Here is a 24,397-nt window from a genome sequence, read left to right as displayed (position 1 = left end):
GCGTTCTAGCGTCTGCGAGCGCCGTGGAGCGAAATGCCTAGCTTCGTCAATAAGCTTACGTGAAATTCCTAACTGCCGCAGACTAGCGCGCTTGTGAATGTCTTCTTTCTATTATGCAACCTCAAATAAAATACTTTCAAAGGAATTCCTGTTAGTAGTAATTGGTGTGTCGGCGCGCGATCGTGTTCCATCCGTTTCGATTTACGTCATTTGTCGTGGGCCTGTCGCAAAGTAATTGCGTGGCCTTTGTCCTGTGTGACCAGTTATAGACGTTGAGGGAGGTTATAGCCATCGAGATATCCGTATGTGGGTTCCAGACAGGCCGGAAGGCTAGGTATCCTACTGCCAACCGCAGGTATCGTTCTTTCCCGAGGAAATACCACTACCAGAATTTGCCTGTACTATCGATAAACCAGACACTGCATGCCTTGCAGAAGGCATTGGCTAAGCACGATGTTGGCATTTAGCCTGGGCATATGATCATTCGAGTAGTTGGGCAATTGGCCTGGCTTTCGTTCAAGCCTCCTGTCCACAGATGGCAACAAGCATTTTGCTTACCGAAGAACGGATCCATTGGGGGGCTCGTTTAATTTCCGCGCTATCCATAACATTTCAAAGATACACAAATTGAATGAACGGTCTAGTTGGCATTGTCGATACCGGACAGGCATGCCTGCTTTCTGCACTTCCATGGAATCCACTAAGACTGGGCGAAAGCAATCCTTCAAGCTGCGCGACGTGACAACAGTTTATCTGCCCAGTAACCTTTCGGGACGCAGGCTTTCTTACAGTTATCCCCAGTACGACAGTAATGCGGCGCGTATCCGCATCCTTGTGATCGGCACCCCCAACCCGTGCGCAAATGGCAAAAATTTCAAGAGCCTTCCCAAGGGCTCTCACAGCTACCCCACGTGTCCGCATATGCCTAAAGTTTAAGTCATCAAAAGACCAGACATACGACTTTAAGAACATCCCAGGCGGCGACTTGAGCGGACGTACGGCGCCCCTGACACCTTGAGTAACCAGACGCCAAACAAAACGGCAAAAGACGGCAAAGCCTTGTTTGGGGTTTGGTATCGTCATTGCTGCCAGAGAGAACGACCTTGATAATCCCACGCGGCATACAATGCAATTGTGTAACACCAACACATCCTGCTGCCCCTATAAATCTCCATTTCGCTACAGACCAGTCAGGACAACACCTCCCCAAGCCGCCTGCCTCTCTCATTAGGTCCCTCTTCCCCGCCATGCTTTCTCATCCAGGACAACACCACAACCATGGTGTCGTGCATGCCTCAGCTGCAGGGAGTGCAGGGAACGGAGACAAAGGACGCAAGTGGCCCGTGGACCAACCTTCCCGCACCCATAGGTCCAGTCAAACCCGACCGAATCCACAACTCAGCAGGGCAAGGGAGCAGGAATCCAGACCACAACTCAAGCAAAAAACATTCAGGCCGCATCTCCGACGACGCTGTCGCCTTCAGACCACCACGCAAGGCCAGAGCAGGCGTGGCTCCATCTTGCACATGTGCTCATCGGTCAAAGCCCCAGCCCCGAAGCACCGCACGCCTCTCAACTTGGTCCCTTCTCGCGGCGCCACACGCCACCACCTCTGGACTGAAGAGGTACAAACCGCAAGAAAACGATTTCCTTTTGTGCACCTTGCCAAATCATCCACACGATTCGTAGGCCCAGATCCAGAGCTGACCCCGCACGCATTTTCCAGATATCTCACACGCACATCAATGGCAGCCAGAGGCTTTCATCCCGGTAGTGCCCGTCCTACTGCCTGCTGTAGTTCCCGGGGCCCCCGCGGTTGTACCCGCCATAGCCGCCGCGCTGACCGCCGTAGCCGCCACCACCGTAGTGGCCGCCGCCGTACCCTTGGTTGCCATACGCCTGGTTACCGTAGCCCTGGTTACCGTACCCCCCGTACGCCTGGTTACCATAGTGCCCAGCACCGTGGTGCTGGCCGCCGTGTCCCATGTGCCCTCCCTGGCCCCCTGGCTGGCCACCTGCCTGCTGCTGCATGGCAGCCTGGGGCAGCTGCTGCTGCTGCTGTTGCTGCTGCTGGGCGCCCATGCCATAGCCGCCGAGACTGCCTGGGTCCTGTTTATCGGCGGGCTTGACACCACCAGCCCCCGGCACGTTGTAGGCGGCTGCGCCGGCCGATGCGGCCGCGTTTACTGCAGACGCCGTGGCTGTGCTGGCATCATCATAGCCTGTCCAAGGGAAAAGAATAGGCCACTTTAACTGAGATGCAATCATGTTCAGATGCGGATAACATGAGGACGTGACGACACGCAGCTCCTCGTGGCGTGACAATCGTCTGATTGACCATAGCGGCTCGCTGAGAACCCAACCGGGTAAAGACTCGGTACGAGCCCGGAAAAAACATTGGTAAAGTTTAGAAGGCTAAAGTACGTTGGTGCGCTCAACCACGAACCTGGGCGCACAGATACCGCATATGCTATGTGCAAACGGCACACACTCTGCACTGACTTCCATGTCACCACTCAAAGATGAGATCTCGATACTTGTCGCACCAGGTATTTAGCGATAGGCCTGGACACGATCACCCTAACCTGATCACTTAATTATGAAGACAGGTCTCAAGCCCTGCAATCCTGAATAGATATTCCCGCAACGTTATTACACGCGCCGTAGCAACAGCTCTGCTCACCGGTCAACCCGTAACCCGCAGCTGGGTTTGTGTTGTAGGCGCCACCCGGAAGTTGAGCAGCACCGGCCGCCACGGGGTTGGCCGCACTGTAGTTGGGAAACGCGGACCTGCGCAAGTGGAAGCGGGGGAAAAGTCCTCATCAGGAAGCAATTACCTGTAATTGGTAACATAAACTGTTACGCAGGGATCATTTGTTAGAGACGACCGACACCAGTTCTTCCTGAAGCTCCTGGCATTAAACAACTCAACGCGTCTTTAATTCAAACGCTCTATGGAAGCAATGCGTGGCAGAAGAGGTTTCGAAAATACGGGATATAAACCACCGCGTCCCCAAATACCGCACAGTTGTCCCCCTGCGCAGCACAACAACTAACAAGGCAAGAAAGGGACACCACGTGCGCGCCCGAACCGCGAGGTATGGCGTTGCCCATGCGCACAATGCCAAACTGGTGCAAACTTCATTCATGACACTGAATCCAAACGTAACCCCAAAGAGCATGATTGACCACGCTCACACCGTGGTATATACGCCCGAAGCTACTACGTGCTCCACCAATGGAAATGGCAGGTCAAATAGAGATGTGCGCGTGTCTTAAAACGCACCTCTGGCCCATGTGCTGGTTGGCCTGAAGGTACAGCTGGGGCTGCGATCCTGCAGCCGCCGCAGGGTTCTGGTACTGGTTGTATCCCATCTGCGGCGCGACAACAAGGTGGCAATGGGACGAGCCAAAAATGGTTGAGACATAGAGCTTCTAGTAGAAATCGGAATCCCGTTAAACTACAGAAAACCCGCAAGATGTATAAATTTACAAAGCGCCGGCCAGACAGAAACACTCAACGTGCGCTAGGAGATATAAACAAGCACAGTATATATACCAATCCCGACAACAAATACAGACGTGCGCAGTCACCTGCATCTATTGCGTTTCCTTTACTACAGTACAGTACCTGCTGGTAATACATCGCAGCAGCATATGGGTTATTGTACATTGCAGCAAACGCGGGGTTGTTGTACGGGTACGCCTGCGTGTACTGCAGATGGCTTGCTCCGGCTCCGGCGGTATTATACTGCATGGGCGGGATAACGCCCGGCGCGGCGGTGTACTGGTTCACAGGAACCCCACCCGCAGCAGTTGCTGTCTGGGCATTGGGCACTTGCGGTGCCGTGGTCGTGGCGGTGCTCGCAGCCGCCGCGCTCGATGCCCCGGCGGCGCCGCTGAGATCCGCCTGCCCGTACATGCCAGTAGCAGGGTTGTACTTGGCAGCGCCGGCCTGGTTGTAAGCGGCCGCGCTCGCCACGGCGGGCTGTCCGATCTGGGTCTGCGCATACGGGGCTTGAGCCGCTGCGTACTGCGCAGCGTATTGCTGCTGAACCTGGCTAACCTGGTGCGTGGCGTAAGGCTGCTGGGTTTGCTGCTGCTGGTGTGGCTGCTGGCTCACAGCCGTCTGCTGCGGCTGGCTGACGGGCATCGGCTGCTGCTGCACCTGCTGCGGCTGCTGCTGGGCCTGCGGGGGAACGGCAACCTGTTGCTGCTGCGGCTGCTGCTGGGCCTGCTGCTGGGGTTGCTGCTGGGGTACAGCGACCTGCGGCTGCTGCGGCTGGGTGCCGTAGGCTGACGCAGTCTGGGCAGCCGGCGCCTGCCCATAGACAGACTGTGCGGCCTGCTTAAGAACGTCCTGGCTGTACGCGGCGGCGTAATCCGTCTGCGTGAACACGCGCGCTCCTGCCTCAGGCACCTGGCCAGCAGCACCAAAGCCCGATGCGCCAAACGCGCCGCCAAAAGCCGCAGCAGCCTGCGACGGGAAGCTCCCGTAGGTGGCCGCGGGTGTGGAATGCTCAGCAGCTGCGGATGCGGAGGGGGCAGCAGCGGCCACGGCAGCAGCTTTATCGGCGGCGGTCTGCATGGCATACTGGGCATAGGCTTGCTTGTACTGGTCGGCGAGGGCAACCGTAGAGGCGGCAGCTGGTGCAGCGGGCACCGCCTGCTCCACCTGCTGTGGCTGTTGTTGGGGCAGCGCTACAGCCTGCGGTTGCTGTCCCTGTGGCTGCGGTTGGGGTGCCGGGGGCTGCGGCTTCGGGGGCTCGGCAGCGGCCTGGGTGTTGTAGGATGTGCTGAAGTTGGCGCCAAAGTCACCGAGACCGCCACCAATGTTAAACGTGCCGAAGCTCAGCTGCAGACTATCCACCTCCGGGGCTGCCGGCGCGGTCGGAGCCGGTGCGGGAGCTGCGGGCTTGGGCGCTTCCGCCGGCAGAGCGGGAGCAGCAGGCGAGGGTGCGGCAACGTATGAGGCGTACTGGCTGCTTGCCGTGGGGGGTGCCACCTGGTTGTCTGCTGCAGAAAGCGTAACTACCTTGTCGGTGGGGGCAGATGCGACAGGTACCGGCGCCGCTACTGGTGCGGCGACCTGCGCGGGAGAGGGCACAGCTGCGGGGGAAGCCGCGGTTGCCGGTGGGGTCGCAGAGGATGCCGCCTGCGCAGCGGCCTTACTGGCGCCCGACAGCATCCCCATAAGGTCCTTGCCAGCATTTGCTCCCCAATCGCTTGCTGCTGTCGAAACTGACGGCACAGCATAACTTGTTGAGGTGATGGTTTGTTCAGCTGTTGGGACAGCTGAGGCCGATGCTACCAGTTCCGGCTCCGGCGCGGGCGGTGCAGCGGGCGTGGGGGAGGCTGCAGCGGGAATTGGCGCGACAGGCTTGGGCGGCTCCGGGGCAGGCGCGGGGGCAGGCGCGGCTACTGGAGGTTTCTGCTGCGTCGCTTTAAGCCTCGCGGCCATAGTCATGCCCCCTCCCGGCCTGATCGGTGCCGGATGCTGAGTTGGCGCGCTCGCATTGTCACTTGGAGCCGCACCCCAAGCGCTTCCGGAAGTAGATGCCGCAGCCGCAGATGAAGTTCCAAATCCTGCGGAATTTGAAGTAGAAGTTTCGGGAGCTTTTTCCTCACCCCAGGAGGCGCTGCCCGAGGTGCCCCATGCGCATGCATCGCCATCCTGAGCGGTCGGCGCTGCCCAGCTGCTATCGGCATGGGCCGAACCGCCATTAGAATCTGTGTTAAAATTTGAGGAGTTTGTCTGGCGAGGACCGGCGGACGGACCGCGCGGCGGCGGAGCCCCGGCAGATCCACGTCCGGTCGCGTAGCCGCTCCCCCGGCCGCCACGCCCGCCCTCGCCCCTGCCGCGGCCCCTTCCCAAGCCACCGTTAGCAAACCGATCGTAGCCACGTCCACCAGCAGAACGAGAATCATTCCTGCGGTCGTCCTCGCGTGCCTTGCGGTCCTTCTTCTTGCCCACTGTTTGGAACGGGCTCTCAAGGAGGCGCTCGGTCGCCATGTTAACGTCCCCTCCGCAAAGCTGAAGCATGGACTTGATATCTTCTTCCGTGGCACCAGTGGCTTCCTTCATGGTCTCAATGACCTTCCTGGGCGTCGGCTTTATCTCAGCCATGGTGGCGGGAGGGGCCGCAGATCTCGTGGGCAAGGGCGAGGGCAATCAAAAAGTGCAGTTGTGTGTCGGCAGTTCGAGCACCTAAAATATACTTGGCCTAAGAACTATGTATGAAACCAGGAAGGTCCAAAACAGACATAGAAAATTTCTTATGGTCCAGGAGGGCCGTCAGTACGGCTTTTCCGAGAATTGAGCCTCAACGAATTTCGGCTTGAATTTTTGCTTCACCGGTACCGGATGTGTCACGCTGGCATTGAGGTGGGAGCTGGTAGGTATGTTAAGATGTGGACCCGTTTCGCGCCAGTATACATCCCTCGCTGTTTCCAGCATGTGAAGCTATCGGCATTGCATGGAATGATGTTCAATTTGTATGCACCATGAAAACTATCAATCGCGGCCTTTACAAATCCAACCCTTTGCCGGTGCTTTTCGTGAGAAACTCTGTGCTACCTTGCACTCGTGATGGCGCCAAATGCCAAAACATTATAGACACGGACGCCAAGAGAATTCCGAGAGCAACGGTCGCGTCGTCAGCGTTGTTGACTCCCGCATTGACTCTCGTGGAAGTGTTCCCGTGTCGCCAAACTCCCAATCAACAGCGCACGTTCACCTTTCCCCCTGCGGCTGCGTGCACCTCAGCTATGACCTTATCCGAAACCGCTTGCCCACCAGGGAAATTCCTCTTCCACGCGCCTTTGAGGACGATGGCACCCCCTCCCCCAACCACACCGCCGCACAGCCCTCCCGCCAAGCCCTTCCCCGCACCTTACCGCGTTGCCTGGCCCACCCTACCTTCGACACTGCGGCAACGGCGGCCGCGGCCGCACACGGCCAGCAGCTTCAGCGGACCAGCAGCAGCTGCCGCAGCACCGCAGTGTCTTCCCCCTCCCCACCTGTACCGTCGTTCCTGCCAATGCGCGGCCCTGTCCGGCGGTGCCGGCGGCAGCGGTGCCGTAGCGGCCCCCATAGTGGAGCCCGCTCGCCTGGTGTCGGCGCTAGAAAAACTCGCACGCGTCGGCCAGGCACCTCAGCAAGCCTGGCTTGACATGTACTTGGCCGTCATTGAGCCCGTGCTCCCGCAGTTGTCGGTGGGGGAGATGGCGACGCTTGCACGGTCACTGGGGCGTCTGGGGGTGGAGGTTCCGGAGCCGTGGGCTCGGGCACTGCTACAGGTGTGCGGTGCGTGACGACGCATTTACGAAGGAGTGGGTGTGACAGGCCCGCGGCTGGGGGTTGCGGGACGGCTCGGGTTTTTCCTACGTATAGGGAGGGGCAGGGAGAGGGTTTGGAGCAGCCGGGGGGGTGCAGGGGGCCAGCACGGGGGCAGGTATGACCGGACACCAGACATAGCATACGGACGGACGTATCATTCCCGGCCGAGGCCGTGGGGGAGAGGGGGGGGTTGAGGGGAATGCAGCAGTATGTGTATGTGAGTGTGTGTGTGTTACATGGTTGGGGGGGTGCGTATGTGGACCGCGAACTCGTTCCAGGTGGATGCTGGGGCCGTGTGTGGTACGTGTGCCCGCATTGTGTTGTTTGCGGTTCCTTAGCCTTCAGCTCGCCACATCACCACATCCCCCCACCCCCCACCCTTCCCTCGCCTTGCCCCTGCGCACCACCTTTATCCCCACACCCTCCCCCCGCCCCCGCCTTCTCTACACAAAGCCCAACGGCAGCTGTTTTCCTTGGCTTGGCATACAATTTCCCCCAAAAAGAACCTTCAGTCCTCGTAGGCAGCTGTGTGCTTCACACACACACACACACACAAACAAACACACACAAACCACACACGCGCGCACACACACAACACACACAGGACACCGCCACCCAACCCCTAACCTCAGGCGGATCTCATCAGGGCGGATGCCATCCAAGTCTCCTGTTTCTCGTCACATCCCACTCCAAAGATCAGTAGCATGTGAAGATATCCAAATCCAGCCCGGGATAAGCAAAAAAAAAGACCTGGGAGCACATTCTCTCATATCGATAAACACATACATTTGCAGGTAACGTTACTCATAACCACGCGCCATCCCCGCCCGCATGGCATCTGCGTCAATCGTCAGTGTTGGTTCGTCTTACCCCGCCATTGCCCCCACGTTTCCTCCTTCCCCCCGCGCCAAACCGTTGAATCACCCATTCGTTCACGGAATGTGGATAGAGCGCACTTTCGTCGCGCTCCGGGGCCTTATGCTCTCGGCGTCGCTGACGAACTCACCGCGGCCTTTATTGTCCGCCGCTGGGCCCCCCAGGCTGTGGGAGCTGAGCTCTTAGCGTCCGAGCGTGCTGATGACGTGGCGGATTTGTTGGTCTGGGTGGCGGCGGATGTACGACTAGTTCCGGAGGCAGCGTGGGTCGGGGGGGCATTGCAGCAGGTGCGAGCGCGGCGCGGCGGCGGCGACTTCCCCCTTCCCGCCTAAACCCTGCACATCCATCGTCGTGCGATGAGTTTTGGTCCTGGGAAAAATGTACTGCATACCCTAGAGTGTCGTACTCATCACACTTTTCCACGATAGCAATTTTGCTTGTACCTGTTCATCGGCCCCCCTTCCCCCCCCACCGGCGCTGTCCCGCCGCCCTTCCGGAAATCCCCGGTCCCTCCCTCCCCCCCTCCTCACACACACACACACACACACACACCTTCTCGACCTCACTCCCACTCCCACTCCCATCCCAACTCCCAGTTAAAGTTCAATTACCTTAGCGCCTAAGTACGCTCGCTGGGTTCCGCGAGGAGCGCTTCCATCCGACATCCAACGACGGATGGCAGCTGCTCCCGTGAGCCGTCCAAAAGAGCTGCGTACCCCCTTCACCCTGTCCATACTTTTTTTATTTCTTTCCATTCCTCTTTCAGATGTTCCTTGCATGAGGTTGCCCATCGCTGAGCAGGCCTGCTTAACCAATCCTCCCCCACCTCGCTTTCTACCCCGAACCCCCGACATTGCCGATACATAGCACGGACACACCCTCGACTGCTGTTAAGGCCAACTTATATACAGTTTATCATCACCGGTTGGTCGGTGACCTGACCCGCCATAAACGATTTTTTTTATTTTCCTAAATATATCAAAATTTTACGGGTCGACTGCGTCGGCTCGTATTGCCATAACAGATCCAACGGCTTTTCCTTGAGCGACCGGACAGCCTGAGTCCCACCCATGCGGCGGACGTGGCCTGGGCGGTTGCCCGGATGGGCTACCGACCCGCCGACCCGCTACTTGACCTTCTGGCGCTTGCAACCCTCAGCATGTCGTACAGCTACGGCCACGACAGGGACGGTAGTAGCAGCAGCAGCAGTACGGATCGAGGTTGGGGACCGATGGATGGTCGAGGAGGTGATGGCGAGGTGAGGGGGCAGGGGGAAGGCCACGAACCATGTGAACGAGTGAAGCTGATGCCAAGGAGGAGGATATAGGCTAGGTTACGCAAGAAGCAGATAAGCAATAACCAACTAACTAACTAACCAGTCGCGACTTGTGAAGAAGGAGTCATCGCGGTGACAGACGGGGGGCAGGGGGCGGAGGGAGAGGGAGAGGAAGTTAATATGGGGAAGGGGGGAAAGACGAACCACGAGCGAGTGAAGCTGCTGCCAAGGATAGAGAAGCAGAACTGAAGAAAAGCAGGGGGAGTGTTATTAGTGCGGTGTTGTTGTAGTTGGCAATGGCACATCATCCAGACACGTGCCGCAGTAAGTCGAACGCATCCCCCTCTCTTCCCCCCTCTCTTCCCCCTCTCTTCCCCCCTCTCTTCCCCATCTCTTCCCCCATCTCTTCTCCCATCTCTTCCCCCATCTCTTCCCCCATCTCTTCCCTTCATGTCTGTCCCGCATCCCCCTCTCTTCCCCCCTCTCTTCCCCCTCTCTTCCCCCCTCTCTTCCCCATCTCTTCCCCCATCTCTTCTCCCATCTCTTCCCCCATCTCTTCCCCCATCTCTTCCCTTCATGTCTGTCACGCAACCCCCCACCTCGTTGGGGGCGTTGGGGCGTTGCGGGACGGCGGCGCGATCCAGCAGCGACCGCGACGAGGCCGGACAGGGAAGGGATCCACCACTCGCGAGGCCCTGGATCCAGATCCTCCTGGAGATGATCAAGATCTGGATCTGGGTCTGGATTTCGGTGGCGATGAGGCGGCGCGTGCCCTGTCGAACCTCCCCCCCGAGCAACTGGCGCGGCTTGCATGGGCGTTTGCGTCGTACAACTACTTTCCCCCCGACCAGTGGGTCCAGGTACGGGGCGGAGCGGTATGGTACGGCGGTGTTTGGCGCGCGCGAATGCACACACACACACACATACACGCGCGCGCGGCACATGTTGGAGTGGTGTGAGAGCAGCAAATTGATAGCAGCGAGAGCAGGGAGAAATTGGGGGAGGGGGTACGTAGCGTCGGTGTGTGTAGCGTACCCCTTCCCCCGCCTTCATCCTGACTGGGAGTGGGCTACGTACATACATACATGCGTACGTACATACGTACGTACACAATACATAGTACGTACCATCACATCATCATCATTATCATCATCATCACCGCCACGTAATCATCTTGAATCATAATCGGTTTTCTCCTCCATTCCCCTAACTGACCCACGACCTGCCGCTTTAGACCCCGACAAAGCAGTTTGGGAGGGTTGCTTCGGACGTCGGCAGCAGTTGCGTCTTTGCTTCCTGTGTCGTACGATTCTCTGTCGTACCTGGCGCCCTCCCCCCTCCCGGCAGGCCTACTGGCTAGGCGGAATCTGGGTCGGGGGTCTCAGTCCTGAAGGCGCCACTGCCGTACTGTGGAGTCTGGGTTGCATGCAGCTGCCCCTGGAGGGACACTGGCTCCAAAACTACTGTCTCATGGTACGGCAACAGCACGTACGGCGGTGGCCCCATTACGGGCCCGTTTATCCAGGTCTATCGAAATCGCACTCCAAGCCGCACAAGACACAAACCACCATTGCCTGCCTTCCTCACCGCCATCCAATGTAATCCGGCAGGACACGGGCTGCTAGGTGCACAAATATATCCACATGTGTGAACATTAAATCCCGTATCGCCGCTCAGATAAGATGATCAATTGAAGACACGGTATCCCGCGCGCTCAACCCCCTTTTTGCGCCGTTCTTAGCACGCGATACCGCGCTTTACATGATAACTACCATCCCAGCGCCTCAACGACCTAACTTGCAACTACCTGCCAACCGTCAACGGCCCAACCTCTCAGACCACTGGTCGGCTCCACGAGGTCCCGCCGGAGGGCCTTATCAATGCGCTGTGGGCGATTGCCGCTTGTCGGGAGGTGGCACGTGCGGCGGCGGACAGCGCCACCGCAGCGGCGGATGTACGACGGGACGAGCCCGCGGCCGGCCCTGGCGGCAGCGACCCCACGCCCGAATCCGGGGGAGGTGCAGCAGGGCGGTCTCCCCCCACACGGGAGAGTGATGCCGCCCCCGCCGCGGCCCCGGCAACACCCTCTACAGCGGCTATGGCTACGGCTACTACGGCTGGGCAGGTCCAGGATGAGGAGGAGGATGAGGAGCAGCGGCGGCAGCGGCTGTTGCAAGAGGCGGGACTGGAGTACGCCGCCGGTGCTGAGCTACTGCGGCAGCAGCTGGAGGCGTTCTTGCGGCTCCGTGACGGCGGGGCCGCCACGCCGGCGCAACGTGAAGCGTTGGCGTGTCTGCAGGAGGCCCTGGATCGGCGGCTTGCAGGTGGCGACGGCGGTTCCGCCGCCGCCGCCGCCGCTACTACTACTACCGCCGCTGCGGCGGCGGCGGCTGTCGACGCGACTCTGCCAGCAGCGTGGATGACGGAATGGTACGAAGCAACACTGCCGTACTTGGAGCCGCCGTACATGGACCGGACGCTGGTGGTCAAGGCGCTGTGGGCTGCGGCGTCGCTAGAGCTGGTGCCGCCGCCCAGCTGGTTGCGGCGGCTGGCTGCAGCGGCGGCGGCGCTGCTGACGGCCGGCGGCGCATTTGAGCCGCTCGAACTCCTGTACGCCAGTCGCAGTGCGGATGCATTGCTGGCGCGACGTGTTGTGATGGCAGGCCAGCGGCGGCGGCTGCAAGGACAAGACCCGGGAAAGGAGTTAAAAGAGGTGGAGGAGGAAGAGGTGAAGGACCAGCAGCAGCAGCACCAGCAGCAGGAGGAGGAGGAGGAGGAGGCAAGACTGGCATTGGGTCGCTTTGCTTCGGAAAGCTTCGCGGCATTGGGTCGACAGATGCAGCTGCCAGCGTCCTGGCGCCGCCTTAACCCGCGCTTTCCGCCGTACGCGCAGCCGAAGCCCGGGGCGGAGGCAGGGCCGGGGGCCAGTCCCGGGGCGGTGCCGGGGAGGGTGTTTCCGACAGGGCCAGTGACCGGGGTTGCGGCGGCGAGAGGTGTCCGTAATGGTGGCGGTGGTGGTGGCGGTGGGATAACGGTAGTTACCGGGGCTGGGGTACTGCGCCCGTTCCAATGACTTTGAAATGGGCTTGGATTGGAGCTGCAACGGTCCTCTGACACGCGAATGTGAATGTGCTTGTGAATGTCCTTGGCGTCGGTGGTGATGGTGGCGATGGTGGTGGTGGAAATGGTAAAGCGGCTGGTGCTCATAAAACTTACGTCTTCCTTGAGGAGTTTTTTTTTCTTTCCTGACTTTGGAATCCCATTAGCAGGCGTGAGGCGGCAGCGAGCGGGAGGGATTAGGGCGGATTAGGAAGGTTATTACGGTTGGGCGGCAACCTCAGCAGCGCCGAGCAGGGGAAGGGGCTGCTCCTAGGGGTTGGGGACTAGGTGTACTATTGGCACAGCATAGCAAAGACCTGCCCTGTCTTTGCTCGTGATAATCACGCGGCTGCTTGCTGCTGATTCTGGTGCTGATAGTGGTACGGGTGCGGGTGCCTACACTCTCACAGAATCGGGGGCGATGGGTTATCGTGTCGTCACGGCTCCTGGATAGAAATACTCAAGAGACCGCTGGTTGCACATGTCACATGCACATGTGTCCGAAGGCCATGGCGCGGATTGGCCCGTAGCTCCCACCACCTGCGGTATTGTCCACCACGATGCTTTAGATAGCGTGTCGTCTGTACGGCGGGTTTTGTAATGCAGGTACAGGCGGGCAGGCAGGTAGGCAGGGGTGCGGCGGGCTCTTGGCGGGATGGTGGTCAAATTGACAAAACGTATCACAGTTTGTACGACAGCCGTAACAATGGACTACGTTCGTTGATTCATTTACCCCGAAGGTTATCTTGTCCAAAGGTTACCTATCATTAGCGTATGTGAGCACGGCTAGGGCGTGATCACCCGTTTGGGGAGGACCATAAGCGTACTTTTGAGACCTGTCAAGGCTGGGAGGGGAGGAAAGGTTGGCTCGGCTTGTTCCAAAACTGCGCACCAGAAGAAGTTGTCTCCAGCCAGGACACCCCTCGGGTCGGGTGGGCTATATATAGGTCGTTGGGCTGTGCACGTGGTACGGAGCCTTGGCTGTGCACGGTCACGTCCGGAAGAGTGTATATCCGGTACATGGCGTCTGTGCATCTGGGGTACACCTCGTCCTCCACCCGGGGTGTATGGTTCCGGAGCCGGGGTCGGTCGGTAGCCCATAAGGACCTCCACCTCCCCTCGGACAAGTAGACTACCCAAAAGATATACTACGCTTTTGCATGGCTTGATCGGTCGTACCTCCAGGCGCCGGGCGCCAGGTCCTCCTTGCTTCCCCACAACTAACTGTGCAGCTGCATCCTCCTCCTACGCCATCGTCCCTACCATGAGGTCACCATCGTCCCTGCCCATGGCCGCGGCAATGCATCTGGTAATCAGCACCGCAACACAGGCGAGAGGGGCATTCGCCGGGCTGTGCTGCGCTCTCTGCTGTGCTGTGCCCCGCACGAACGGTTGCATTAATTGATTACCTCCACTGCTGCCTACTCCACTCCCATCCACTCCACTCCAATGCACTTCGATTAGTCATCTATCATCCCACCCCTTCCCCTCCATCCCCTCGCAGGGCCCCTCCGCCTTCGCTTTCCCCCTTCCTCACAGAAGCACATGATATGCTAAATACGCACATCTGCAACTTTTGTAGACCCGGCCGGCTCGTCCGGACAGCTATTTCGGCGCTATGCTCTCAACCCACAGGCTACGATAACGACAGCTTTTGTTGCAGTCCTCCAACATTGAACTTTTCGGGTCTTGGCCCGGCTCCGGGCCTCCTCCCAGTCCACCGGGCAGCCCTCGGTGTGCAGCCACTGAAGGATCTCCAGGGTACGGCCACTGCTCTTGTCGTACACCGCTCGGCTGAAGGCGTCGGGGCCCCAGACGGCCAGCCCAGCCGCCTCAGGCCGACTGAACTTATAGGCGTTACAAAAAAGTGTAGCTCGTGGAAATGCCACAATCACAGCCCACAAGGCAGCTCCTTCAACCTCAATTTACCGCAGCCAAGTCTTATCAAGGGCGTGTTCTAAAACCACCAAAACCACCACTAACAACAACAACAACATTAACCAACTCCGATCTCATCAGCGCTGTAACGCCAATCCTACATTCAACGACTACCGCGGGCTCGCAGAAGCAGGTTCCGGTCCGACTTCCGAAAGACATCCGAACTTCCAGCCGAAATCCGCTCTCCGAGCAAAATCGATCATAGATTACACTCGGCTCCCTGCTCGGCTCATAGCTGCGTGCTGTCAGGTGGGGCTCAGACGGCGACTATGGGCGCTGTGTTGCGGCTGTGCAGCTGCAGCCAGACGGCCCCGTCTCGCGGCCCGTAGGTGAGGCCCGTGGCCATAGCCGGGGGCAGGTGCTGATGGGGAGCCAGGCTGAAGCTGAAGCGCCGCAGCAGCGACACCAACGTGGCCTTGGCAACCTGACAGAGCGTGTGCGGGAGTGTGTGTGTGTGGGGGGGGGGTTGGGGGGGTGGGAATCATATGTGAGAAAGTGGAAAGTGAACTGCCAGCCGAGGAGGGAGAGGGAGGAACGGGAACAGGAGGAATGAATCCCCTACAACGCAAAACTGTCCAAGTCCGCCGCTACCTGTCGAATTCCAGCGTATGCGCGGGCAGACGGAGCGCCGGAGGTAAGACGAACCGGGGGGAGAAGGGGGGCTGCGGCGCAGGATTGCTACAGGGAGGGAAGTGGGGGAAGGACGAACCACGAACGAGTGAAGCTGCTGCCAAGGAAAGAATGTAGAAGAAGCAGAACTGGGGGACACCGCACAGGGAGAAATATGACGGCGGCGGCGTCACGTCCTGTCCAGTCCAACCGGTAGCGTGCGGCTTCAACATTTCCTTACAGTTCCTGCACATCTCGTGGTCGTCAGCGTAAAAGGCCCCAGTACTTCATTCTTTGGTGCGACTTGGCCCGCGGCGTGGCTTGGCCGGGACACAAGCGCAGCGCAGGCCGTGTGCGGCCATGGCAGGCAACTGTTAAGAGGTATTGTAAAAGTTGCGGTTGCACCCACCATCGTCGCTAGCTTGTGTCCCACGCACATGCGGGGACCCAATCCGAATCCGAACCACGGCGGCGAGGGGTGTGCACGGCCCAGCGGGTTACCGCCATCGCCGCCGCCGCCACCGCCTCCATCACCGCCCCCGCCTCCATTACCGCCCCCGCCGCCGCCCCCGGGCTCGACCTCCGGCCTTAGAAACCTCTCCGGAAGAAAGAGCTCCGGTTGCGGCCAAAGGTCGGCATCATGGTGCATGTTGTACGAGCAGAGTGCGAGGAAGGTGCCTCTGAGGTGGCCAGAGGACGAGGGAGCAGACAGACAGCTTCGCGGTGAACGACTCTCCCTCCGTTTTTGTTGAAAATATATATACGTATATTAAGACCAAGTATTTCGTAAATGAAAACCTAATATTTTAAATGAAGCTAACACGTTGACACGCCTTGTCAGGGCGTCGAACGGGGTTCTAGAATGAAGAAGCCTGCGCGTTGTCGGTGAGACCCACACGGGGCAGCAGCATTCTGTAGCATCAGACAAAGCAGCGAAGAATCCCAAAAACTTCAGAGCTCTGCGTTTGGAACACCCTTTGGCAGAACACAAACAGCAACCGCCATAAAGCCAAACCCTTATGAATCCCTAAAACCCTAACTAAAACCCTAAAGCATCATCCGCGGCTTACTTGGGTGCCACTCTGCCGTCTTCCAGCCTGATGTCGTTGCGTGCATGTCGGTGCATCATCGGGAGAGCAGGGTACAGCCGCATGGTCTCCTTCAGTACGGCCTCCGTGTACGGCAACTATGATATGCAGTACAGCCATGGGGTCAGTGAGAGGGGAGTGCGGGGTGACGTGGAGATTTCCCGAGCAGGGCTTTGGCTTCGTGCAGATGACAGCTGCCCTCATTGTCTGTTGTAACTGCAGTTCTAGCAACCCACCGGGTCGTTGCCCTTCGCCACCACGATAGCGCCTCCTCCGCTTACTCCCCTACTCTGGGCTCTTGGCAACGTCACTCTTTCCTAATCAACATCTTCTCGAAATATTCAAGCTACGTCTACAGTTTCATTAGAAAATCCTAATAATACGTCGCTGGTGACTGGTACAGATTTCGCTTCGGTACGAATTTATTCGCGAGTGTACGACCATCGACATACATTTTCCTCCCCGCCATCGCGGCACTCAGAAGATCATCATAAAGAAACGCATACCTACATACCTACATACCTACATACACATACACATACGGGAAACACGGCATGCACACAGAAACACATATGCAAGCATATACAAACGACCTCTCCATTGCATTGAATCATTTCCATGAACCCTCCGTGAACGCCCCCTGGAGCGCCCAAATACCCTCTTCCGATTTCCCCACCTCGGCCAGCACCGCCGCCGTCAGCTCCCCGCCCTGTACGGCGTCCACCTCTTCCGCGAGTCGCCTCTGAGCTCCTGGGTGGGCGGCCAACAGCAGGAGCGCCAGGGCGGTGGTTGTACTGCTGGTTTCGTAGGACGCCAGAATGAAGGTCAGGCTCTGCGCGATCACCTACATTTGCAGATGCGCATTCACACACGCACATCCTGAGGCCGCAGGCGGGGACTTTTGCTGCGTTGTCGCATCGATAATGAAGATGAGAAGGTGAGGATGTGAAGATGAAGATTTAGATGGAAGTATTTTAGCGGAAAAAACGAGGAAGAAAGCTGTTAGGAGACGTCCGGGAGAGCCCGATGTGGGTGAATGGGTGGGTGAATGGGTGGGTGGGGAATGGGTGGGTGAATGGGTGGGTGAATGGGTGGGTGAATGGGTGGGTGAATGGGTGGGTGAATGGGTGGGTGAATGGGTGGGTGAATGGGTGGGTGAATGGGTGGGTGAATGGGTGGGTGGATGGGTGGGTGAATGGGTGGGTGAATGGGTGGGTGGATGGGTGGGTGGATGGGTGGGTGAATGGGTGGGTGAATGGGTGGGTGAATGGGTGGGTGAATGGGTGGGTGGATGGGTGGGTGGATGGGTGGGTGAATGGGTGGGTGAATGGGTGGGTGAATGGGTGGGTGGGGAACTGGAAATGACATCGACGGCAGCCGATTGCGCCTCTATTTGATTTTGACCCGAGAAAAACAATATAACTTCGGAGCTCCGCACGTGAAGGAGGAGGTGGCGGCGATGGTGCCAGTCGCGATGATGCGGCTGCGAGGGCGGCGGGGCTGGTGGGGGCTGGCGGGAACCCCCAGCTTCGACCTCAACCGATTGGGGGGGGAAAGAAAAGGGGTTTCACGCTTGCATGTCTACGCGGCACGAGGAGCGATCGACTTGACAACACGGGGAGGCGTTTCCTGTTGGTCCTTGTGGCGGTGGTTTGTTCCGTTGCGGGCTGATGAAACGGGTGCAGGGTTGATAAAACGTGAAGGGACCGCGCCGACCCCCGACCGCACCTCATCGTCCGTGAGCTCCACATAGTTCGGCTGCTGCTGCTGCTGTTGCTGTTGCTGCTGTTGCCCCTGCCCCTGCCCCTGCTCAGCCACCCCCACACCGCCTCCGCGCCGCCGCCGGCCCTCAAGCATCGCTGCCAGGAAGCTCGAGCCGCTGATGCCACCGTCAACCTCTCGAAAATCGCCGCCGCGGCCGCAATCTTCGGCGGCGGCGGCGGCAGCGTCCGGGGGGGAATGCGCACCTGGCGCCACCGCCACCGCCCTGGCGGAGTCATCCTCCCCGCCGCCGCCGCTGCCTGCACCTCCGCTGCCGCCGCCGTCGGCTCTGGCCCTCGCCCACTGAGCAATGAGCTGTCGGCTGACGACGGCCATGGCGGATCTGGCCCCCATGGAGCGGCGCTGGTTGGCGTCAGGGAGGGCGTCCGCTAGGAGGCGGATGGCGGGGGCCATAGAAGGGAAGACGAGCTGCATGGGTGAGTGTGGCGGCAAGACACAGCGTGGATCGCGCGTCAAGCTTGGTTCGTATATGCACAACACGGGATAGGTCCACAGAAACACAGGCGATGCTTGATTCCCGGTAATTCCGTATCCCCCAACACTCCACTCCACTTGTAGTAGCTGGCCCCGCTGAAAAGGCCTCTCGAGATGCTGGTGGTCGCGATACGCGCGTATTTGTAGAGCCGTACTGTGTACCAGCTACTACACCACTCCACTCCACTCTGTGATGCAGTTACTGTATGTATCGCACAGGCAGCAGGTTCGACACTGACCTTCCTGAAACTTGCGGGCTCCCCCGTACCTCCCAAATTTTCCTTACGGAGGGGCCCCCGTACCAGGCTCCTGTACCGGCCGAAAACCTTACAGGGGCCCCCGTAACCCCCGCAAAACCTTTACGGGGGCACTATCCTTGGCTGAAACGCTGTGGAAAGTGACGCTTTGCATTTTTTTGCCCTGTAAATCGTTATTTTCGTTATTTTCTCGCGCTTCTTGGAGGGCGATGGATTAGGAGGCCCTTGGTCACCTCCTGACGACTCATTGTCTGCCATCGCTGGATGTTACAGACCAGAAGCTATAAAAGTATTATGAAAAGTGTAGTTAAATATTGCAATATGAATTATGTCTGCCAAGTGTGTGGCCTTATCCTTTATATGGTCCGTCCTCTCCCCTACAGGGCCCCGTACGGCCTCTTATAAATCCTTAAAATCCTTACGGGAGCCACCGTAACCGGCCTTCGGCCGGTCCGGGGGCGGCCCCGTACGGGGCCCTTCGCGCCCCAAAATCCTTACGGGAGCCACCGTAAAGTCCTACGGGCCCTGACGGGGATACCGAAAAAAGGCCAAAAACTTACGGGCCCCGTACGGGGTGTCGAACCCTGTCAGGCAGTAGTGTTGTTAAGGGGGGGCCGGGGCGTTGTTGCTGGGTACATGTTACGAGACATGGAATCGTGTAATGGGGCGCCTCTCGTGTACGTGTCTTGGTAAGGACTTGTAATGTGGCGCAGTTTGCTGTGCCGGGGTGTTGCTGATGTGGTGCCGTGTAGGCGGTTGGACTACTTGAACCTTGCTTGCTAGATAGATTGATTGCTCACACAATTGTGGAAGAACCAGAGAGAGAGAAAGAGAGAAAGGGGGGGGGGCAGGCTGGTGTGGTGGTACCTGCAGTGGTAGGTAGATGGAGGCGTCCTGAAGCCGAAAGGTCCGAAACACGTCCCGGCAGAAGTACGCCATGCGCGCACCCGCACCCGCACCCGCACCCGCGCCCCCACTCGGCGGGCCTTGCTTGCGGTAGTAGGCGGCCTGGTGCTGACTCTGCTGCGGCCGGCCCTGCTCCTTGTCGGGTTGGAAGGCCGCCTTTGTCTCCAGCAAGTTGAAGTCCACCTCAAAGTCGACTCTACGGACGGAGAGGCAGTCGTACGGCATGATGTACGAGGGCGTGATGTACGACCACAGCAGCACGTTGCGCGCGATCTCCTCATGGCTGACAAAGAGCGCCGCGGGTTTCACACGGGCTGTGACACCACAACTTAGCCGTGTCCATGTCCGTGTCCATGTCCGTGCATGTGTATGTGTGTGTGCTCACGTATGTTTGTCCGCGTGTGTGCGTGTGTGGTGGTTGTTACATCCCCACGCGTCCGTGTTTCCCCCCAACACAATCCCCCTTCCCCCCCTTGTCCTCCCCCCTTCCTCCTGTCCTCACCCGTACGCCAGCTCCCCCGTGATGGCGAGCATGAGGTCACCCAGGGCACTGAGCGCGTTGAGGGGCTGACCCGAGGAAGCGTATCGCTCCAGGGAGGGGATAAACCGGGCCAGGCAGCGACGTACGGCAGGCAGGTGGGCGTTCAGGCTGGGGCGGGCAGTGACATACGGGGGGGACAGGGGGTGGGGAAATTATAAAAACCATCATTGAAATATCATGTGCGCGTGTAAGGGGCGGATGCTGTACTGCCGGTGGGTTGAAGAGCCTAAAATGGAAAATGCAAAAAGTCAATGGCACCAAAAGTCCAGACTCTAAAAGCACCAAGGGAAGAAGTCCGTGTACGTGTGTACGTTTGTACGTATGCGTCGAAGAATGGGTGGTGGCGGTCAATGGGTAAATAAAGGCGGTGTTTGGGGTACATCGTATACGACAGTAGCCAGAGGTTGTGCGTATGGGTAGCACAAAGTGTTGTACCCCATGTTCGTGCACCACACCTCAGCCCCCACAGCCCACCACGGAATGCGCGCATCATATGCTCCACCCCACGTACCACGTACCACGTACCACAGACCGCAGACCACAGACCACAGACTCGACCCACCCACCCACCCACCCGTCTGAAGGGGCTCTCACCGGGCCGGGTGGATGATGGACGCCTCGAAGGCGCGGCGTCCCCGTCGCCAAGTCTCCCCACTGTTCGGGCCCAGTAACAACAACAACAACAATGCATAGAAGATCGCGTCAGAGGGGGCCGGGGTAATGCATGCGATGGTGGGTTTTATTATGAGATGTGTCGCGAGACGGCTGTATGACGAGATTGTGCGTGCATGTGTGGCTGGGGAATTACACCAAGGGTTGGCAGCGGCCCTCCCCTCCCTCCCGCACGCTTGGCGGGAGTAGACGCGGGAAACACACCGGCCTGCCCCGGCCCTGCCCTGCCGGGGCCGAGCGCAGCGCCCACACGTCGATCCGCCGGGCAGCTGCCCCCTCCAGGCAGCGGGGCCCATACAACATATACATACATACATACATACATACATACATACATACATACATACATACATACAGACAAACAGACAGACAGACAGACGCATCTTTGGGAACTCCTGCACGAGGGCAATGCTCTGAAGCTATAGTTTAGACTGGTACTGCTGTGCGGATGCACGAAAGCATCTGATTGGGTGGTATTGGTAGGAGAGCTGCTGATTTAAACTGAGCGATCTCTGAAAAATTGTCGTAGGGTGTTGGCAGGCGTGGAGGAAAGCCTAGCTTACTTCTGGGCCCTACGCTCTGCAACCTGGAACGCACTCGCTCGCCCGCTCGCTCGGTTCGGTTCGGTTCGGCTCAGCTCGCTCGCTCACTCGTTCACTCACTCACTCGCCTGCTCGCTCACTCGTTCACTCACTCACTCGCCTGCTCGCTCGCTCACTCATTCACTCATTCACTCGCTCGCCCGCCCGCTCACTCATTCACTCATTCACTCGCTCGCCCGCTCGCTCATTCAATCACTCATTCACTCACTCGCGCACTCAATCACTCACTCGCGCACTCGCCCGCTCGCTCATTCATTCACTCACTCATTCACTCGCTCGCACACTCATTCAATCACTCGCTCACTCGCCCGCTCGCTCACTCATTCACTCACTGCGCGAAGAAGGCGCTGACCAGCTCTATCTGTCTGTTCTCTCCCGTGAGAGTGTCCAGGAAGGTGGGGAGCTCCAAGGGACGCGCAGTGCACTGGAAGGCCAACTTACTGCGGTTGAGGAGGGGGCGGAGGGAATAGATCTCGGATACGATGGTGCGGCGGCAAAACACGGCACGGAGAGGGGGACACGCGGGGATCTGTACGGAGAAGTGGTTGAGTACGGAAGTACGGATGGAAGTTAGTGGGGAAGGGTCTATCGCTACACTAAAGACAGAGGACACCTAATACAAGCGACCTCAGTGGCAATGTACGACGCAAGGTGTACGATATGCAGCAAGATTCTTGGGTTGGATTCAGAACCTTTCCCCCAGAGCATGCACAGTGCTGTCGCTGGTTCACTAGAGCTCGGAGGAAAACGGACTCGGTGGAGCTCTCTTTTCTTCGCACCGTGCGAGCACCGGATCGCTGATGAGGAGCCAGGGCCTGGTGCCGAACCAGATCTGTAGGGGGGAGGGCGGGGGGAGGGGGGAGGGGGGAAAGACGAACCACACACGATTGAAGCTGCTGCCAGGGCAAGAGAGTATCAAACGTAGAACTGACCGAAAGGCGTCCGTGGAGACCGTGACCTCGGGATGACGAAGTGAAGAAGATGTCGGAAAGACTACCTACCTAGGCCGCCAGGAGTAAAAAAGCAGAAAAAATAGTATTGGCAAGCCGGCCTGGAGAATAGATGGAAGTTAAGTAGGTATTTAAATGTTCGTTGGATAGGTTGGTAGTTGACAATTATACGGGCACATGTTCAAAGCGCACGCGGAAATTCCTGGACGCCTCAGGTTCGTCACACGTGGCGTGCTGTACATGCCGTAAGAACCATTATCTGGCATATTGTGTACGACGGAACGGACAAAGCGTTGCGTGTGCTTGAATGACTACCCGCCGACCACGTTGATGGTGATATCATCTGTCATTTACTGCAATCCTGTCAAGGCTGTGTTTGCTCCTTGCGAGCGGCTCCTCCCGTAAAATTACGTACATAAACACGCAAGTTCAGAAACATGACCATCCGTACCTTGCAGATGGGTCCGTACTTTTTGGCCGTGTACGATAGGTACTTGGTTACGTCCATGGCAACGATTTGCGGCAGATTACCCACGAAAGGCCACCCAAGCGGACCTGCGCGGTACGACATAGTACCCGCTCTTCCATCCATCCACGAGGTTTGCTTTGTTCCATATGCGGACAATTATATATATATAAATACAGTGTCAAAGTCGTTCATCTCGACGACCGGCTTGAATAACCGCGTCTTGCAGAGCGCCCCGATCTTCGCCGATCCTGCTAGTGCGCTACTGCCAACCATGGCCACAGCCACAGCCACCCAAGGCCCCCGCGCCGGCATCACCCGTCAACCGCTGCTACGTTAGTGGCTGAATAGCTGCATTTGGCGATGACGGCTGCAAGGGGCCTGGACCGTGCGATTGCACGCGCGGTGTTTTGAAAAGTGTGTGACCGACGGCGGGGGTACCAAGACGCAACGCCACAGCCCTGTTCTGAACGAGCGCGCGCGTGTGCATGTGTGTGTGTGTGCGTGCGCGTGTGCATGTGTGTGTGTGCGTGCGTGCGTGCGTGCGCGGGTGCGCGTGCGCGGGTGCGCGTGCGCGTGTGCCTGTGCGTGCGCGTGCGCGTGCGCGTGCGCGTGCGCGTGCGCGTGTGCGTGTGCGTGTGCGTGTGCGTGTGCGTGTGCGTGTGCGTGTGCGTGTGCGTGTGCGTGTGCGTGTGCGTGTGTGTGTGTGTGCGTGTGTGTGTGTGTGTGATAGCGAAGGTGATAGCGTTGCCAGAGCGAATCCAGGCCTTTGGGGCCTGACATCCTAAAGGCCTTTCCTCGATTATCCCTTCCTTCCCTTTCCGTCCTCCTTTCGCTCCTTAAAAGACCCACCAGGGAAGTGCCTGTATTGCCATCGGCGCAGCGGGTAGGTGCCCAGCCAGCACAACCAGACGGCCTGGTTTGGCAACACGGGGATTAGGAATTCGAGTGTGAGCTCGGCCATGTACGAAGCAGCGATGGACGAGCAAAGAAAGATAAAAGAGATGAAAGTAAAAAAATCGGATGAATGATTATATGTTGTAAGTAGCGGTGAGGGTGGCGCGCGTGCGGTGCGCGGGAGGACCGAGAGGTCTGCAGCGGGCCCGGGGACAGGTCGACAGGCGGGGGCCACGGGCAGATCCCGTCGAACGTTAGCCGAACTGCTGGTGAAAACGAAGACCAGTTTAAGATATTATACTCCCAAGTAAAGGATCTTCGGATAGTACACGGCGGATCACAGAAGCAGAGTCTTCAGCAGATCCGCAGGAAGATAAGATAAGAAGGTAACCGCTGTAGGGGGCGGCAACCACGGCGAGAGAGCTCAGTCGTCAGGTTCGGTCGTGAAAGCGAGGCGTGAAGCTCTCCCGCACGACAACATTTAAACTGAACTTTTTCACGATTAAAGATAGGTTATGGCAACAGCAATTTGCTGCAGTCCCAAGGTCTTTTCAAACGAAAATATTCTGCTACATTCCCCGCACACACGCGCAGGCTCCGCTCTCTCCGCTCGGGCCATCACCAG

The 24,397-nt window shown here is 58.5% G+C and overlaps 3 protein-coding genes across 3 annotated transcripts; 1 reads left to right on the top strand and 2 right to left on the bottom strand.

Moving 5' to 3' along the window:
- Positions 1-1,782: 1,782 nt before the first annotated feature.
- On the bottom strand, positions 1,783-6,208 carry VOLCADRAFT_106584 (uncharacterized protein; the record flags this gene model as incomplete). Its single annotated transcript, XM_002954824.1, has 6 exons — positions 5,629-6,208; positions 5,173-5,355; positions 3,632-5,109; positions 3,287-3,375; positions 2,684-2,790; positions 1,783-2,222 (listed from the first exon to the last, which is right to left on the bottom strand). Exons 1-6 carry the CDS (start codon positions 6,125-6,127, stop codon positions 1,783-1,785), a joined length of 2,796 nt encoding a protein of 931 aa, XP_002954870.1. The 5' UTR covers positions 6,128-6,208.
- Positions 6,209-6,364: 156 nt separating this feature from the next.
- On the top strand, positions 6,365-12,564 carry VOLCADRAFT_95773 (uncharacterized protein; the record flags this gene model as incomplete). Its single annotated transcript, XM_002954868.1, has 8 exons — positions 6,365-6,399; positions 6,867-7,299; positions 8,380-8,502; positions 9,240-9,473; positions 10,139-10,351; positions 10,839-10,964; positions 11,272-11,509; positions 11,585-12,564. 8 exons carry the CDS (start codon positions 6,365-6,367, stop codon positions 12,562-12,564), a joined length of 2,382 nt encoding a protein of 793 aa, XP_002954914.1.
- A 2,220-nt stretch (positions 12,565-14,784) lies between these two features.
- VOLCADRAFT_106583 (uncharacterized protein) lies at positions 14,785-22,980 on the bottom strand (the record flags this gene model as incomplete). The annotated part of the gene is made up of 12 exons (XM_002954823.1): positions 14,785-14,952; positions 15,547-15,817; positions 16,208-16,323; positions 16,902-17,069; positions 17,954-18,150; positions 18,193-18,415; positions 19,299-19,322; positions 19,606-19,840; positions 20,147-20,293; positions 20,780-20,839; positions 22,239-22,291; positions 22,861-22,980. The coding sequence occupies 12 exons, from the start codon at positions 22,978-22,980 to the stop codon at positions 14,785-14,787; spliced, it is 1,782 nt and encodes a 593-aa protein (XP_002954869.1).
- Between the last annotated feature and the right edge of the window lie 1,417 nt (positions 22,981-24,397).

Source organism: Volvox carteri, assembly GCF_000143455.1.
Source record: "Volvox carteri f. nagariensis unplaced genomic scaffold VOLCAscaffold_46, whole genome shotgun sequence".
Taxonomy (NCBI): Eukaryota; Viridiplantae; Chlorophyta; class Chlorophyceae; order Chlamydomonadales; family Volvocaceae; genus Volvox; species Volvox carteri.
Note: the sequence above shows the minus strand (reverse complement) of the source record. Positions and strands in the feature narration are given on the sequence as shown.